We start from the raw sequence: 17,266 nt of genomic DNA, 5'->3' as shown, positions 1-17,266 counted from the left end.
GGGGAGCGCTGCTCAGCCAGAAGCCCTGAACCGGGCTCATGGCTGGCGAGCACAGCGGCAGTGGCGGGAGCGAGCCTAAGCCATCAGTCAGATATCCCCTGAGGGCTCCTGGAATGCAAGAGGGCACAGGCTGGGCTGAGGGGACCCCACACCCGAATTTTGTGCACCAGGCCTCTAATATATATATATGGCTTGCCCAAAGTAGAACTGACTACTGCAGACCCACTCCAGGACCTGAGTTCTTAAACACACCATAAGGGAGTCTTTCCCTTCTGTAGATGAGGCTGAGGTTCAGGGAGGTTACACAAGTTGAAGAAGTAATAAAGCCTAGAAATCAACCAGGAACCCTGAGCCTGTGTCCTTTCTCTGGAGATAGGAATCTGTGGCTTGGTTGTTCATTCTCTCCTTGCTCCCCCACCAAGGAATTGGGAGCCACTCCTCCCATCCCCCAATACCATCTCTATCTTTGCAGAATACCCAGAGTAATCCCAGTGAATGTAAGGATGCTGATTTCTCATTGCAACACCACACACACATATAATCCCCTCTGGTGGGTCCAAGTAGCATCCCATACTCTATCTAGTCCAGTAAGCCTTCCCCAGCAACACAGGATACCACACATCCAGGAGACACAATCTAAAAAACAAAGTACAAACTTTATTTTTTCTTTATAAAGGCATGGTGGCCTCTTGGTTCCCCCCACACACACTTTCTTAACAAAATATAATAGCTCTCCTTGAACACAAAGACCTCGAAATTGTTATAAAAAAAAAAAACAAAAAAATAAAGAAAAACAAAAAACAAACAAAGGGGGGATAAAAGAAAAACCCAACAAACAGAACAGAGAGACAAAGACATTTCTGGGGGTTGAAAATGGGAAACCTGGAGGGAGAGGTGGAGGCCAGCTGGCGGTGGAGAGTGGCAAATCCTAGTGCTGAGGTGGGGCAGGGATGGAAGGGCAGGGCAAAAGGGCAGCAGCAAACCCCAACGGAGAAGCAACTTCCACCCCAGACCCCCAGAGAGTCCTGACCCAGCCAGACCCCCAACCCATTAAGTGCTTAGAGAAAGAAGAAAACCAAAAAGAGGAGGGAAGGGGGAGTTAGAAACTAACGGTCACAGAGCTGGCTCTGGGGAAGGCAGAAATACGTTGGGGTTTTGATTTTCCCTGTTCTTAAAAACATGTTTAATGAAAAAAAAAAAATGCTTTTTGGCAGAGAGAGGCCAGGCACCTCAAGTGTCAGCTTCCCCAGCCCCCCCGGGTGAGGCCCAGCCCCAGGTGTCCCGGTGCTCCCACAACACCCACCACCCCAGCCCCCAGTACCTCAGGTTGGGTGGCCTTCACTCAAAGGTTGACTTACAGTATTGAAAAAGAGGTCATAAAAGAGACCCAAATGACATTGTAATTTTGTAAAAATTCCTCACTCGCTGGCCCGCGTGTATTCCTGTTGCTGCCCCGGCCCCCTCTAACCCCAAGAAGGGAGAGGAGGGCTGGGGGGTGGTCAGGGAAGCCCCCCAGTCCCAGCCGGCTCCTCCCGGCTCTGGTCCATGGTGTCGCTGTCCGAGGCCTCCGAATCGGAGGCAGTGTCAGAGGCCTGGGCCTCCGGGCAGCTCCGGACTGGCTTCACAATTACAGCTCGCCGCTGCTCCTCCTCCTGCTCCTGCCTTTCCTGGGTGCCCTCGATGTGCTGGATCGCCTGGGGGGACAGGCTGTGGTGAGGATGGCTGGAGGGACACAGCCAGCCACCATCTCCACACACACACACACACACACACACACACACACACACATACCAGAAAGGTCCAGAAATAAGTCTGGTAGAGCAGCAGGTGGCCTGCCAGAGCAGCAGGCAGCCCGCCAGAGTCAGGGTTAGTAAACCCCTTTGCTGAGCTGAAAAACCCCTTGGAGATGACAGTGCAGGTCTGCTTGGAGGTCACCAGCATCTTTCACTTATTTATATATTTCAAAGTTGGCCTGTTCACTGATAAAAGGTCTTTGTTATTAATTTCACTATTCAATTTGCTGGAATTATGTGCAACTAAAGGTCCAGGGATTAATGGACTTATTTTGGTCTAGTTGTTTATTTCTTTTACTAGAGGCCCTTGAGGTCCCTTGGCCTGGCCTGCACCCTCTCACAATCCGGGACCCCTTGGGGGATGTCAGACTGCTGGTTTCGGCCTGATCCCCGCAGGCCAGGCCGAGGGACCCCACTGGTGCATGAATCCGTGCACCAGGCCTCTAGTCTATATATATATATAAAAGCCTAATATGCAAAGTGTCCCCTTGGGAGTTTGACCAACCAGGAGTTCCATCACTCGCTATGACATGCACTGGCCACCAGGGGGCAGAATGGAACAAAGGAAGGCCCCGGCCGGAGGAAGGGAGGCCCCAGCCAGTGGCCGGCAGCTGCTAGGGACCCTACCCATGCACGATTTCATGCACTGGGCCTCTAGTATGTAAGATCTTTGGTTAATCTCTTCCCACCCTCCCTCCTCGCCCCTTCCCTCTGAGATTCATCAGCCTGTTCCATGTTTCCATGCCTGTGCATTGAGCATCTGCCCCCTGGTGGTCAGTGCGCATCATAGCTACCAGTCGAATGGTTGAATGGTCGAATGGTCGAACGGTCGAACGGTCGAACAGTCGCTTAGGCTTTTATATATAGAGATGATGCCACTGGGACTCCCCAGGGGTCTCTGCCCCAGGCTGCGTACAGCAGTGACTTTGGACCTGACGCACAGAGCTGTCACCTCTGTAGGAGGCTTAACTGTCACCCTCCCAGCCATTGCCACCTCCATCCCCATCTCAGGTCCTAGGAGATGGAGATGAAAGGAAGTTCTGGACCAAGAGCTGGATGTAGGAATTCTGGAAGCCGGGAGCTCCGGTAGCGAAAGACCCTCTCAACAAACCCCACGTGGAGGGAAGGAACAAGGTTTTCCGGGGCAGCCTGTCCCCCATCTCTACCCCTCACCTTCACAGAGCTCCCTCTCCAATCCCTGCAAACAGAGAGGGAGACTCGGGGATGGAGACACACACACCCAGCTTCCCAGCCTTCCCCCACACAAGCCCTGTCTCATTCCCCTTCAGTTCCTGCTTTCTAACGTCTCCCAAAGGGCCTATTCCCAGAGGACAACCCTGACATGCTGCCTCCTTCCCGAGACCAGGTACCTGCACGATGGTGTCCAGATTTTGCCGGGACGTGGAAACAGAGTTGATGACCGAGGAGGGGCCCATGGTGACGACGTTGATGTGGTGGGAGGGAGGGGGTGGCGGTGCCGGCACGATCACCGTGGGGTGGTGGGTGGGGGCCGGAGGGGGCAGGAGCTGTGAGACAGAGGCTCTCAGTCTTTCTCCAAAGGTTCAGGAAGCTCCCCCTTCCCTTCGGGAGGTCACAGAGGGTGTAGGATGCCCTCCAAACCCATCTCCCTCTGCCCATTGCTTCGAGACAGCCTCTGCCAACCACTGATAGGAGGCCAGCCAGTTTGGCCGCCCTTATTTTAAGCAGCAAAGAAAAGGCAGCCTTAAGAGGGGCTCCCAGACATCCAAGAACTGGTGGCTCCTTCACTGTCCAGCACCAAGCAAGCACTCCAACATCTAATGCAATGGTGGTCAGGAAAACAGATTTTGGATTTAGACAGCCACCGTTCAAGTTATTTAGCCTTTCTGTGCCTCACTTTCCTGATCAGTAGAACAGCCTCAAAGGGCTTCTACAAGGATTCATGTAATAATGTCTATAAGATACCTGGGAACCAAGAATGTCTGCATTATTACGATGTAGGCCAGTGATGGCAAACCTATGACACGCGTGTCAGAGGTGACAGGCAAGCTCATTTTTTTGGTTGATTTTTCTTTGTTAAATGGCATTTAAATAATTAAAATAAATATCAAAAATATAACTGTTTTACTATGGTTGCAAATATCAAAAAATTTCTATATGTGACACAGCACCAGAGTTAAGTTACGGTTTTTCAAAATGCTGACACGCCGAGCTCAAAAGGTTCGCCATCACTGATGTAGGCCCTGCCCTGCCAGAGCCCACAGCCCCACGCGAGGCCACCTGCCCACCTGGGTCCGCAGGTGCTGCTCCCGCTCCAGCTTCTCCTGGTGCAGCAGTCGCACCTGCTCTTGCTGCTGCTGCAGCTGCACCTGCTGTGCAATCACCTTGAGCTTCTCAGGGTACATGTGGGCCTCCAACGAGCGAACCTGAGGGGAGAGCAGGCTCAGGGCAGGGCCCGGACCACACCCTTGCACCACCTCCAGTGCCGGGCCCTCAGGGCTGCCGAGGCCAGCCACCCCATGCTCTACCCTTGCCAAACAGGCCATTCTCTCCTGTTACCAACCCCAGCCGGAGCCTGTCATCCTGGAGGAGACCAAAGTCCTACCATACCCCACCAGGCCCTTTCTGACTCATCTCCTCTCCTGCCATGACCTCCCTCATGCCATCTCCCTCACTCCTTCACTCCCTCCCTGCAGCCTCAGGGCTTTGCTCATGCTCTTCCTTCTGTCTGGAGTACGCTTCTCCCCTCTCTGCCTGGTTAATTGTGAGACGGGACCCACCCTTGGCCAACCTCCCACCCTCGGCTCAAGTCACTTTGACAGAGAAGCTGTGGGGCAGAACCAGTCCAAATCCCCTCGCAATGCCCATGCTTCCTGCAGGACCTTTTTCACAGCTGCATTTTTACAGTATAAGGTCCTTTGACTAATCCTCCTACCCAACCCAGATGGTGACCCCTGAGGGCAGGTACCTACCTGGTTCAATCCCCAGTGGACCCCCACCCCCTATTCCTAAACCTGACACAAAGCAGGTGCTCCAGGGAAGCAGGGACAGGGGGAAAGGGAGAGAGGGACTGGAAACCCCCACCCCACCCACCTGCCTGCCTTACCTGCTCCTCCAGCATCATGCGCACCGAGCGCTCCTTGTCCAGCTGCTGCCGCAGCTCAATCATCTCCCGCCGTAGATCTTCCGCCTTTTCATCCTCCCAGATGTCTGGTGAGCCGATGCCCTCGTCCTTGTCCTCTGCCCGCCGCCGCTTGGGGGACGAGCCGCTCAGCTCCTGGGGACCCCAAGGAGTTGGTGAGTGTGCCTTGACACCCTCGTATCACCACCATCAATGGGGAAGTTGGAGAGCTCCATCACAGACCCCCAAAGCTGTCAACCCAGGTGCTCTGGGCACTGGGAGCCCCACTCTGCAAATCCAACCATGGCCACAGGCTGGAAACAGAGGCAGAACGGACCTGCTTGCCAAGTCACCCGGTTCCTCTCGGAGCCACTCAACTCCACTTCATGGATGGGTAAACTAAAGCTCAGGCAGGAAGGCAAGTACCTGAAGTAGGCGTGTCAGTGGGGAAGGTGGGACCTGTAGCCTCAGAGTCCCAGGCCAGTGGTGAGCCCAGACATGCCCATGCCAGGGAGAGGGAGCCAGGAGGAGGACAGGTGTTGAGGTGACGGGAGGCCTCTGCAGGTGCTACCTGGATGAAGCGCTTGAGCTGTGTGTTCTGCTGCAGAAGCCTGGTCTTCTCCTGCTCCAAGGAGAAGATGTACTCCGCCGTCTGCTGGAGAATGGCTGCCTAAGGGTAGGAGGGACAAGTCAGGGGCCCAGCTGGCTGCGTCTACTGACGCTCACTTCCTTCTCCCTGCTTGAGCCCACCTCCTCCTCCAGGAAGCCCTCCCAGCCCTCGCCCACCTTGCTGAGCTTCTCTCCATCTGTGTGGGGGATGAGGGTCTTGAGGGACTGGAAGCCTGCATTTATGCTCTGCATGCGCCTCCGCTCGTTGCTGTTGGCAATCTCCCTCCGAATCCGCCGCTCCTGGTCCCGCTGAGTCTCAGGGGTCAGTGGAATGTTGGCAAGACTGCCAGGGAAGGCAGGGACATGCTCAGGCTAGGTGTCCTCCATGCTCTGTCCCCAAAGGGCCCCTGTCTTTAACAGTTCATCTCCAGAGGACCCTGGGTGTAACTTGCATTTCTATTTCTGCAAAGGACGCCAGACCTGAATCCTACACCCCAGCAGATCAGGGGGGTGATGGAATAGCGTGCTCTGTGATACCTGGGTATCAAAGTCGCTGTGCATACCCCAGGTCCCAGCCCCAGTGTCTGGCCAACAGGTCTGAGTGACCCAAAACCTACACGGCTTGCTAGAATCCCTGTGATTCTGAGGCAGGTGGACCAGGTGACGATTGGAGACACCTGCTCCTGGGGCTCCTCTGAGCTTCTTGCTATGCACCTGGACCACCTCCTTCAGGGTCACAGGCTTGAGGCTGAAGAAGACATCATTACTCCCTTTGAGTCCCCACAGCCACATCTCCAGCCACAACCTCCTATGCAAGCCCCCAGCTACCCTGCACTGAGACTTCAAAGACAAGACAGGTAGCACTCACTCCAGGGAAGGGATGCCAAGCCAACCACCCCTAGGGGCAGTTCTCCATGCACACGTACTCCAAGAGGCAGACCACCCTGGGCCAGAGAAACAAGGCTCCCAGCATGCAATGAGCAATGGTATTGCCTATTATGCGATTGCATCTTGTAGGAGTAGCAGCCTGTGGGTTGAGAGAGAAGGCAGCCAGTGGAAGGGAGTGAGGCTGTGGGCTGAGGCGATGGTAGACAGAGACGACAACAGGGACTGCGGGCCCAAAGCCGCTGCTCCCAAGGGGTGGGCCTATGTGTGGCCTCCTCCTTCCCAGCCTGCTGCTGCAACACCCCCCGCCCCTGGCTTGATGGCTTCCAGATGCTAGGCTCCCAGAGGAGGCCACTGGCCCCACCCAAAGCCACAGACTTGGTTTCTTCCTGATGTGCCCCCCCCCCCACTCCCCCAGGGTGACTGGTCCAAGCCTGGGCTCACACCCTTGGGTCTGAGGTAATGGGGAAAGGACTCTGGGCAGCCCGTTTCCATAGATGGGGAGCCTGGGCTCAAAGAGGTGCCTGGTTCAGCTCCCCTACTATGCCAGGCCCCCACGCCCAGCCCCAGGCAGAAAGGAATCTACATGAAAACCAAGAGGGAAACACATCTTCAACAGCTGGAGACAGCTGAGGCCCTTCCTGGCCCCACAGCCCACCCCATCTGTCCCACCTCAGCTCCCTGCAGGACCCTGGATTTGTCCTTGCCCCTTCCTGTGCCTCAGCCTTTCCCAACAGAGGGTCGTCATCTGGGGATGAGCCAGGAGCGGGCTCTACGTCAGCTGCTGCTCAGGGTCGAGACAAGACCTCTCCTCCAGCAGTTCCCCCAGGGCCTCCCTGGGCCCCCTCCCACAGAGGGCAAGGCCTCAGAATGTCAGTCTGTAAAGGGGGCCCATGACCCCCACTTTATAGATGGGGCTTAGGGCTCACAGAGGGGAGGAACACCGTTTTAAAGTCAGACAGCCAGGTACCTGGGGGCACCTCACTTCTCCCAGTTTCCCTGCCCTGCAGTGGAGGTGACTCATGTGGCCGGAGTGGATGCAGGTCAGAGACCTGATATGCAGAGGTGTGCCCAACCTTCGGGGGAAGGTGGGTTAGAACGGAGTCCAGGCTCCTGGGCCTGGCAGTGCCTTCCAGAAGCCCTATGACGGGTGGATTAAAGTCGGGAATCTTTGGGGCAAGAAAAGATGGAGAGAAACGTGCATAGGAAGCCAAACCACCGGGTGACTGGGTCTGGCAACATCATCCTCCCCCTCGGGAGTGACAGAAGGAAAGAACCCCACTCACCCAGTCCCTGGGTTTCCCCTGGTGATGCCCAAAGGCTAGAACAGATCAAAGCAATAAGGAGCCAAACAGGAGCCCCATGTCCACCCTTGAGCCACCTGGAGGCTCCCCTGGAGGGCCTGGCAACAGAGTAATAAGGTGTGGGTGGTTTTTTAAGTCTTTTTAGAGTTTTTGCTATAATGTGCTAAGGACTCATTTTGTCGGAATTTTCTCATTGAATTGTCATAATCTCCCTCCGAGTTGTGTGGCCCATAATTCCTGTGCGGGATGACGACACAAAGGATTGGAAAAGATCTAGCTCAGCAAGTGTTGGGGCTGGGACTGGAACCTGGGTCCCAGGACCCTGCCATGAGCCCTCAGAGGTCTCGCCACGGAGTAGGCCGGGCTCTGCGCTGTCCCAGAGCAGCACACCCCAACAGGCAGGTGACAGGTGCTCCTGCAGAACGGACCAAGCACGGGTATGCCCTGGCATCAGGTTCACTATTAGCATTCACCCAACTTTTTCACATATTTCCCTCCGACTCTCACAGAAGCCCAGCGAGGTGGCTGCATCATCCTATTGCAATGAGGAGTCCAGGGTCCTGTGCGGGGAAGGGACATGCCCAGGGTCAGGCAGCCAGACCAGGGAGCAGCAGGCACCAAGCTCACACTCTCCTTCCCCACCAGCTGACAGCACCCTCTACTGATGGCTCACACATAGCCCACTGTTTACCAGAGCCCTGTGTATGGCAGCAAGAGGCAGCACCCCAAGACCCTCTGACTCCTGCCCCCCAAGCCAGTTCATCTGCCCATGAAATCTCAGCTCTGGGGAGCCAACCCTCTGCCTCTCCCATCTCCTCAGGACGTCCACAAGCTGAGGAGACCAAAGAAGACAGCAGAAACCACCCGGTGGTTTGGCTTCCCAGGGACATTTCTCAAGTGGAAGTTCCCAGAGGGCAGGGGGCGGGGCAGTGTGCAGGGGCCTATGTTGTCTCCTGCTCATTGAAAGCCGCCAGCCTGCCTCTTCCAGATGTTCCATCCTGTCCTCTTCAACACCAAATCCATCAGCCCAGCCTCCTGGCTCAGGAACCAGCTGCTGATTAAGCCAGTGCAGACTTAAGTCCCAGAAAAGACTTCTTCCTGGTGGGGACCTGGGCTGCCACCAAGACTTTCCCATTCACCCACCTAAATGGTCCTGGAAGTACTGGCTGACCGTTTGTTTTTCTTTTCTTTTTTAAAATATATTTTTATTGATTCCCCAAAAGGGAGAGCGAGATAGAAACATGCATGATGAGAGAGAATCATCGATCGGCTGGCTGCCTCCTGCAGGCCCCACATGGGATGGAGCCCACAACCCAGGCATGTACCCTGACCAGGAATCGAACTGTTACTCAACCACTGAGCCAAGCTGTCAGGCTACTTTTTTTTTTCTTTTTTCTTTTATGTATTTATTGCTTTTAGAGGGAAGGAGGGAGAAAGGAAGAGAGGGAGGGAGGGAGGAACATCTACTGGCTGCCTCCTGCACGCCCTCTGCTGGAGATCAAGCCCACAAACCAGGTATGTGCTCAGACTGGGAATCAACCAGCCACCTCTCAGTGCACAGGTCCAGGCTCAACCAACACAGGCCAGGGCCAGATGACAGTTTCATTAATAGATGCAACTAACCAGGGATGCTGGCAACCAGGAGTTCTGATTGGTGGAATGTTGCCTAACCAGGGATTCTGATTGGTGGAGTGCTGGCCAACCAGGGGTTCCAATAAAGGATGACTAATTGGAATTACCTGCTAATGCTACAAATGCATTAAAGCATTTTTGCATTTCTTTCAGAGTTCTGCAGAAGTAAACACAACTTACAGTAACTGTAAAAGTCCTCCACACCTCCCCATCAACTTCAGAGCCCCCAAGTGAGCAACAAAGGTGGCCTGGTCCACTAACACCAAATATCTTTTACTTCTCTCCCTCCCCAAATGCCCAGGGACTGCCTTGCCTCAGGAATAAGGGAGAGCACCTGCCAAGAAACAGTTTGGGTACCAGCCTCAGGTGCCAAGACCAGAGCGGCCCACCCACTACCAGAGTACCTTCAGAACGCCCCCCAGGAACACCACCAGCATCCCAACCAGAGGCTCAGGACAGGGAGCACACTCTTAAAAGTCTAGATCCTGTCCTGTACCTGTCCCTCTCTCTCAGTCCAAGGGCAGTACCCCCATCCTCCTGGGACACCCCTGTCGGGCTCCAGCCTCAAATTAGCCACTGACAACTCTCATGTCACACTGTCCCGAAGTCGTTCACACACCTGCCACTCAACAACTATATAATCAGAGGTGAGAGACCCACCCAGGATTTCTACCATAATCCAAAGGACAGGAGGGAGGACGACAACCCTCACCAAGGATGCCCAAGGTGCTCATCCTTCTCTCAGCAGCAGGTACTGAAGCAGCCGGGGGCCCTCACCCATCCCAGCTGTTTCTATCCATAGACCCGCCACTCCAACCAGCCTGCCACTCCTGCCCTCAGTCCCAGACACACCACATCCAGGCTGTTCCCATCAGAAACACCTCCTCCTCACAGCTTCTCCGGCCCCTCAGTGGGTTCAAGTGCAAATTTACTAACCGTAAGACCCCAAGCTTAGCCACGTCATCTATCAAAGGCCCAGTCTCCCCATCTGTAATTTGGGGAAATACTGCCTCACTTCACAGGGCCATAGTGAAGTTTAAAAGAGGAGAAAAGAGAGATTGAGGACAACAGGATGCCTTATTTTTCCAGGGTTCATACCCAGGGCTCCAGGAGAACCCCTGGACAATCTAAGAGACTGCAAACTCAGGGCAGAGGCCAGTTCTGGTTCTCTGTGATATCCTCAACACTGGCACCAAGTAGATGCCCTGTAAATACTAGATCAGGGACCCACCACATTCAAAAGCCCCTAATTGATTTCTAACTTCTAAGAGCAATTTGTCTCTTTCCCCACTGAGGCAGTCCCTAAACTCCTGCTTCTCAGAGTTTGAGCGCCTTTTTTTTTTTTTTTTAATTGATTTTTTTACAGAGAGGGAGAGGGATAGAGAGTCAGACGCATCAATGAGAGAGAAACATCGATCAGCTGCCTCCTGCACGCCCCACACCGGGAATGTGCCCGCAACCAAGGTACATGCCCTTGACTGGAATCGAACCTGGGACCATTCAGTCCGCAGGCCAACGCTCCATCCACTGAGCCAAACCAGTCAGGGCGAGAGCCTTTTTTGTTGTTAATCTTCACCCAAGGATATTTTCCCCCTTGATTTTTAGAGAGTGGAATGGCAGGAGGAACTGGGGAGAAACATCGATGTGAGAGAGACACGTCAATTGGCTGCCTCCCACATGCGCCCCGACTTGGGCCAGAGATTGAACCTGCAACCCAAATACGTGCCCTTAACCGGGAATCAAACCCAAGACCCTTCAGGCCAACACTCTAACCACTTAGCAACACTGGCCAGGGCTTTTTTTTTTTTTTTTTTTTTAAGACAGAAACATTGATTTGTTTTCCCACTTATGCTTTCATTGGCTGATTCTTGTACGTGCACAAACTGGGAAACAAACCCAAAACCTTGGCATATCAGGATGATGCTCTAACCAACTGAGCTACCCGGCCAGGGCTGAGAGCCATTTTAACTACCAAGCACTTTCCTTCTGTGTAGCCACAGTTCAAGGTGCTCCATTTTACAGAGGCTGCGAGCAGTTAAGTGAAAGGTCCCAAACTACAAGCTTGTGAGGCTCCTGCTGTGCAGTGCGTGGGGGGTGGGGGGGCCGGGGGAGGGGGGGGCAGGAGGGGCTAGAGAGAGGGTCCCTCTGAAGAGGCAGCGAGCCCTCGTAGTCCAAAGAATGGACGAAGTCTACCAGTCTGAAAAGTGAGTCCATCTGGCCAGAAGATCCTGTCCGACCCACAACCTCGATCTTCTACAGGTCTCCGACCTCACCCCACAATCCCTTCTAAAAATAAACAAACCGCCCTAACCGGTTTGGCTCAGTGGATAGAGCATCGGCCTGCAGACTGAAGGGTCCCAAGTTCGATTCCCATCAAGGGCATGTACCTTGGTTGCGGGCACATCCCCAGTAGGGAGTGTGCAGGAGGCGGCTGATCGATGTTTCTCTCTCATCGATGTTTCTAACTCTCTATCCCTCTCCCTTCCTCTCTGTAAAAAATCAATAAAATATATTTAAAAAATAAAATAAATAAAATAAAAATGAACAAACGGCCTCACCAGTTTGGATCAGTGGATAGAGCACTGGCCTGCAGACTGAAGGGTCCCAGGTTCAATTCCAATCAAGGGCATGTACTTCAGTTGCAGGCTTCTCCACGGCCCAAGCCCTGGTCGAGTCTCGTGCAGGAGGCAACCAATCGATGTGTTTCTCTCACATCAATATTTCTCTCTGTTTTTCCCTCTCTCTTGCACTCTCTCTAAAAATCAACGGAAAAATATCCTCGGGTGAGGATTAAAAATAAATAAAGTGCTAAATTGGTAAAAAATAAACAAATAATAAATAAGTAAAAATGAACAAACCTAGAGGCCCCAACTCCACACCCAGTGCGCAGGCTGACAAGTGTCTCCCAGCGAGGCAGGCTGAGGATGCCCCGATGCCCAGCCCTGAGGGGAGTCCTGCCACCTTAAGCACTTGGCCCCTGGGGGACAAATGGACTCCTCCAAAGGGGGGCTAGGGACAGTGTGAAGCAGGATCCACTGCGCCAAGCCTGACCAGGGTCAGGACTGGCAATGTCCTCTCTAGCATCTGGAGCAGCTCAACCCTTCCCCCCTGCCCAGCCCTCCTCAGCTACCCGCAGGAGGGCTAAGAACAGAGACTAAGGGCAGGGCCCTGGGATCAGGGTTAAAGTCCCAGCCCCACCACTTGCTGTAACTGTTCCCCCTCCCAGTCTGCGTCCTCATCCCACACAGGAACCGTAAGGCTACTTAACTCAGGAGACTGACAACTCAATTAAGAAAATCTAGCTAAACAAGTCCTATAGACCTATAGTAAGAGCTCCAGAATATTTTTTTTAATGTTTTACAGCTGGGACCCCCCAGGCAGCCAACACTCAGGGGGGCCCTGCTAGCTGCAACCCACCAACTGGCCCAGCCTGCCTGTATTGAGAGTCCAGGTGAGAGCGAAGTTGAGGGGTGTGGGGGTGGTAGTACATGTGCAGCAACCTTCCCCCCAACCCGCAGCGCCTGGTATTCACCAGCCTGGGCCACACCATCTGGGGCTCCACCTCCCTCAATATCCACGCCTTGCCTTCCCTGGCAGCAGAGCACGTGGCCTCAACCCTAGGGAGCCATTTCCCTCCTAGAGCAGTGCCTCAGGAAAGAGACTGCAAATCCCGAACTTGGGCACTCGGGGGAACCCCCCCCCCCACGAAGCTCTGCCGTCCCCCGGGTGGTGTTCAGGATACAGATGGCCAGGCCCTCCCTTCTAGCTATCGGAGTTGCGGACATCGGCATTTTAACAAGTGTCCAGGGTGATTCTGGTGGGAGTGGCCCGTGAAGGCATCACCCTTTGTAAAAGGTGGATCTGGAGCAACCGGGTCAAACTCGTAAAGTGGCTTCTTCTAACAACCCGGGTCCAATTTGCAAAGTAGCGGAGAGCCGCAGATCTCGGACCACCCACCCGCTCACCCCGCGGGGAGACCTGCCGCTTTCGCTTTATGGCTCGGGGAAGAACGTGCGACGGGAGGGAAAGTCTGCGGTAGAGACCTACGTGCAGGGTCTGCTGAGACTCGGCGCGGCTTCTGGTACCCACTACCCCAAACGCTCCCCCACCTGGCCTGCCTCGCCCATCCCGCCAGCAGAGGCTGAGCTTTGTGCGGGGGAAAGCGTGGCCCGGGCGCGCCTACAACTCCCACAATGCCGCACCGGAGGGTCGCGGGGAACTACAGCTCCCGCGAGGCGGCGCGCCGAGGTCCGCCTACTCCAAGAGGGCTGCAGAGTCACGTCCAGGCCTCGCTAGTAAACAGCGCCCGGGCGGCCAGCGAGCAAGCAGCGGCCGCAACGTGCCCGGGTCCGCGGCGCTCCCGGCTCGCCGCGCGAGTCCCTAGGGTCCCACCCACCCCTCTACCCCTGTGCGAGCACACCCCCGCCGCAGCACTCCGTCCGGCAAACAGGCACACCACCCGGCTCCCCGCCCCCCCCCCACGCCCCGAGCCGCGGCGTGGCTGCATTGTAGCTGCCCGCCCGCGGCCCCCCGCGCGCCCCGGGGCCCCCAGACCCCCTTGGAGGGGATGCCCAGAGACAGCGAGGAAGGAGGGAAAGGAAGGAAGCCAATGCGGGAGGGGGGAGGAGGACGCGCGGGGTGGGGAGGGAAGCCACCAGCACCAAGCATGGCCGGGATTGCTGCAGAACCACGTGGGTCTGTTTGCAATTACAAACGTCGCGACTCGCCCGCCTGCAGCGGACAAAAGTGACCGGGACCGCTCAGGGCCCCCACGTTCCGAGGGAGGAGGGTTCCCGGACGGCGCGAGATCGGCGTACGGGGCTGCAACCGCCCGGGCGGCTAAGAAAAGCGAGCGGGGTCGGCGGCGCGGGCCATGCGTGCGCACACACGCGCCCGCTCGGGCTGGCTCGCCCGGGGCTGCAATTGTAGGAAGGGGATAGGGGGTAGGGGGAGGAGTACACACCTACAGAGCCCTCCTATCACTTCTTTCTCTGTTTTCCTGAAATGTTGCAAAGAGGGCACCTTCTGAGTGGGCACCATGAAATACTCCATAGCGATCGGCCCCCCTCCTCTGCACGAGCCGGGTCCCGCGGTCCGCCGGAGAATGCAAGATGGAAATCCGAATCAAAGGGCAGCGCCGGACGGTGGTGCAGAATCGGCCGGTCCCAGATGCTGGCGGCGGCGGCGGCAAGGGGAGGGAGGCGGGCGGGAGGGGCGAGAGGGAGGTCTCTCCGGCCTGCCTCCCCGGGCGCGTGTATGTGTGTGTGTGTTTGCAGCTGATCAGATGTCTGTTTCAAGGCGGGAAACAGCTGGTGAAAACTCAGCACTCCCCCGGCCTCCTTCCGCGGAGTAAGGAATTGCATGTAAACAAAGGACTATTTGCAGCGCCCCCCGGGCGGCGCAGAGCCGTGATGAGAAGGGCTCGGGCCCCGGTGGGCAAGGGGCCGCCCGGGTCTGCGGGCCTCCCCCCTGCGCGAGAAGCGGGGGGCTGCGGGTTGACTGGGAAGGCACGGCGTGAATGGAGCGAGTTGCGGCTGAGCTACATGCGCCACTATGGGTGATGAGGTCCATCAGCTGACAGGTTGGCAAGCGTTAGGAAGAAAAAAAAGCCAGCCACCGCGGGGGAGCCCAGCCAGTGCGGCCGGGGTCCGGCGGGGACTGCCCAGTGCGGGGTCTTCGCGCTCTGCGGCCCTCGAGGGCGGGGGACGCGCAGCTGGGCCCGGGGGAGGCGGCCTGGGGTGCTGCTCGGGGCTTTTCCCTTGTAACGATTGTAACTGCACAGAGTGGAGCCGCTCTGGCGCGCTCCCTCCGAGCTCAGGGCCCCCTGGAAACTTGCGTCACAGCCACCGCTTCCCACATGCAACTTGGGGCCGACTTCGGAGGCCGGCCAGCCTGCTGCCTCCCCCCCTCCCTCCCTGCCCAGCTGCCCGGCACTGGCCGCCTAGCCCAGCTCCAAAGCCTGGGAATCCCGGAGCTGGAGAGAGGAATGCAAAGGGGGCGCGCCGGGCGCCTCGGATCCTGGGGCTGCCCTAGGAAGCGGGGGCCCAGGCAGGGAGGGAAACGTGGAGGGAGGCCAAGACGGCAGCGGCCTGGGGGCAGGCTGCCAGCGCGGCTGGGAGGTCTGGTGGCTGCTGCCGGGTCCCGTCCTAACCTTCGACATGCACACTTTCCCCCTCTGCGAGGAGGCAGGACGGCGGGAGCCTTGGCCTGGGCGGAGGGAAGGCTGCGGCTTCTCATTCATGGCGAAACAAATGCGAGACTTGCTCCTCCTCCAGGGTGCGCTTTCTACAGGGCGGATGGCCTGGGGCGGAGGAGGGAGGGGCACTAGCTAACGAACTTCGGTCCCGCCACCACCCTCACCAGGTCCCCACCTTCCTTCCCCAGGCCCTCCCCTGGCTCCTGGAGGGTGGGCCCCAGGCTCCAGAAGACCAGTCTGCCTTGGAATGTCCTGCCTCCTGCCCACCACCTTTCTCAATCCCATTCACCTTCAAGGTTCCGCCCACATTGCACCTCCTAATTGAAATATTCCTACCAATAACAAGGATTACTGTTATTATCCTATCCTATATCAATTATCTATACTAATAAAAGGGTAATATGCTAATTAGACCGGGAGACCAGACATCCTTCCGGACAAAGCCATGGTGGTGGGGCCAAGGCAGAGGTGGTTAGGGGTGAGCAGGCTGGGGGGGTGGGGGGGGGCAGTTGGGGGTGATCAGACTGAAGGGGGGGCAGTTGGGGACAATCAGGCTGGCAGGCAGAGTGGTTAGGGGCGATCACGCAGGCAGGCAGGTGAGCAGTTAGGAGCCAGCAGTCCCAGATTGTGAAAGGGATGTCTAACTGCCAGCAGTCGGACATCCCCCAAGGGGTCCCAGATTGGAGAGGGTGCAGACTGGGCTGAGGGACACCCCTCCTCCTGCACGAATCTCATGCACTGGGCCACTAGTCCTATATAATAAAAGGCTAATATGCAAATTGACCAAACAGCAGAATGACAGGTCTATGATGCACACTGACCACCAGAGGGCAGACACTCAATGCAGAAGCTGCCCCCTGGTGGTCAGTGTGCTCCCACCACAGGGGAAGTGCCCCTGAGCCGAAAGCCCAGCTCATGGCAGCCCTACAGATGTCCAACTGCCAGCTTAGGCCCGCTCCCCAGGCTTAAGCTGTCAGTCAGACATCCCCCAAAGGCTCCCAGACTGCAAGAAGGTGGGCACAGGCTGGGCTGAGGGGACCCCCCAACCCCCACCAGTGCATGAATTTTGTGCACCGGGCCTCTAGTTAGAGATTATTATTGTTATTAGTGAGAGCACCTTGTAGATGTTGAGCAGTTTTGCATGCATGTTTCCCAATCCCTAAAGCAAACTGTTGGGCAGTTTTCCCTAAAGACAGAGCCTAAGCCACTTAACATCACAGTCCCTGGAAGGCCTCGACTGTGGGCACAGGGAATGTGCTCAGGAAACGATGAGGGACAACAGGATACAGAACCCCATAATACCCTGAACAACATGTACAGTGCCAGGATGGATGGATAAATGAATGAATAACAGCTGGGAGAAATGTATCTACCCCCTTGCTCTTTCTTTTCCTACAGAACTGCCTTTACCCAGCCTGGTCCCCATGAGCTCTGTCACTAAGACTGGCCTCTCCATTTCTGCAAAAGGCACCTTCTCACAGAGAACCCTCAGATGCACAAACCCAAAGTCCTTCGAGCTGGACCAGCAGCTCCTGCCCTAAGGCCTGAAATACCATCACTGCCCCAGTCCTACACTCCACCTCTCTCCCATTACTATAGCAGTAGCACAGTAAGTCCCCAAAATCCAGGCCAACCTCCATTCCCAGGAGGTTCTGTACGTCCCTTAATCCGATCCCATTTCCCTCCCCTTCCCAACTCCTAAGCTCAAGTTCACTGTGCTTTCTGGAGCCTCGGAAGGTGTTCAGCA

General features: G+C 56.1%; 1 protein-coding gene across 3 annotated transcripts; it reads right to left on the bottom strand.

The window, feature by feature from the left end:
* Nucleotides 1-630: 630 nt before the first annotated feature.
* On the bottom strand, nt 631-14,653 carry TFAP4 (transcription factor AP-4). 3 transcript variants are annotated; one of them, XM_081090506.1, is made up of 7 exons: nt 14,287-14,653; nt 5,680-5,845; nt 5,465-5,563; nt 4,879-5,049; nt 4,061-4,198; nt 3,164-3,319; nt 631-1,694 (listed from the first exon to the last, which is right to left on the bottom strand). In XM_081090506.1, exons 1-7 carry the CDS (start codon nt 14,373-14,375, stop codon nt 1,500-1,502), a joined length of 1,014 nt encoding a protein of 337 aa, XP_080946632.1. In that variant the 5' UTR covers nt 14,376-14,653; the 3' UTR covers nt 631-1,499. The 3 variants fall into 3 exon arrangements, with proteins under 3 accessions (XP_080946632.1, XP_080946634.1, XP_080946633.1); XM_081090508.1 differs by having other exon boundaries at nt 5,320-5,563; nt 14,287-14,449; XM_081090507.1 differs by lacking the exon at nt 3,164-3,319 and having other exon boundaries at nt 639-1,694.
* Between the last annotated feature and the right edge of the window lie 2,613 nt (nt 14,654-17,266).

The sequence above is a fragment of the Myotis nattereri genome, assembly GCF_964212035.1.
Source record: "Myotis nattereri genome assembly, chromosome: 4".
Lineage (NCBI taxonomy): Eukaryota > Metazoa > Chordata > Mammalia > Chiroptera > Vespertilionidae > Myotis > Myotis nattereri.
Note: the sequence above shows the minus strand (reverse complement) of the source record. Positions and strands in the feature narration are given on the sequence as shown.

Bases quoted from the DNA above. Each gene is read 5' to 3' on its own strand.
- TFAP4 (XM_081090506.1), bottom strand. From the start codon at position 14,375: ATGGAGTATTTCATGGTGCCCACTCAGAAGGTGCCCTCTTTGCAACAT. The intron at 5,846-14,286 runs GTGTGTACTCCT...CTTCCCTGGCAG, and splicing joins GTGATAGGAGGGCTCTGTAG to TCTTGCCAACATTCCACTGA. The intron at 3,320-4,060 runs GTGGGCAGGTGG...TCTGTCTCACAG, and splicing joins AGCAGCACCTGCGGACCCAG to CTCCTGCCCCCTCCGGCCCC.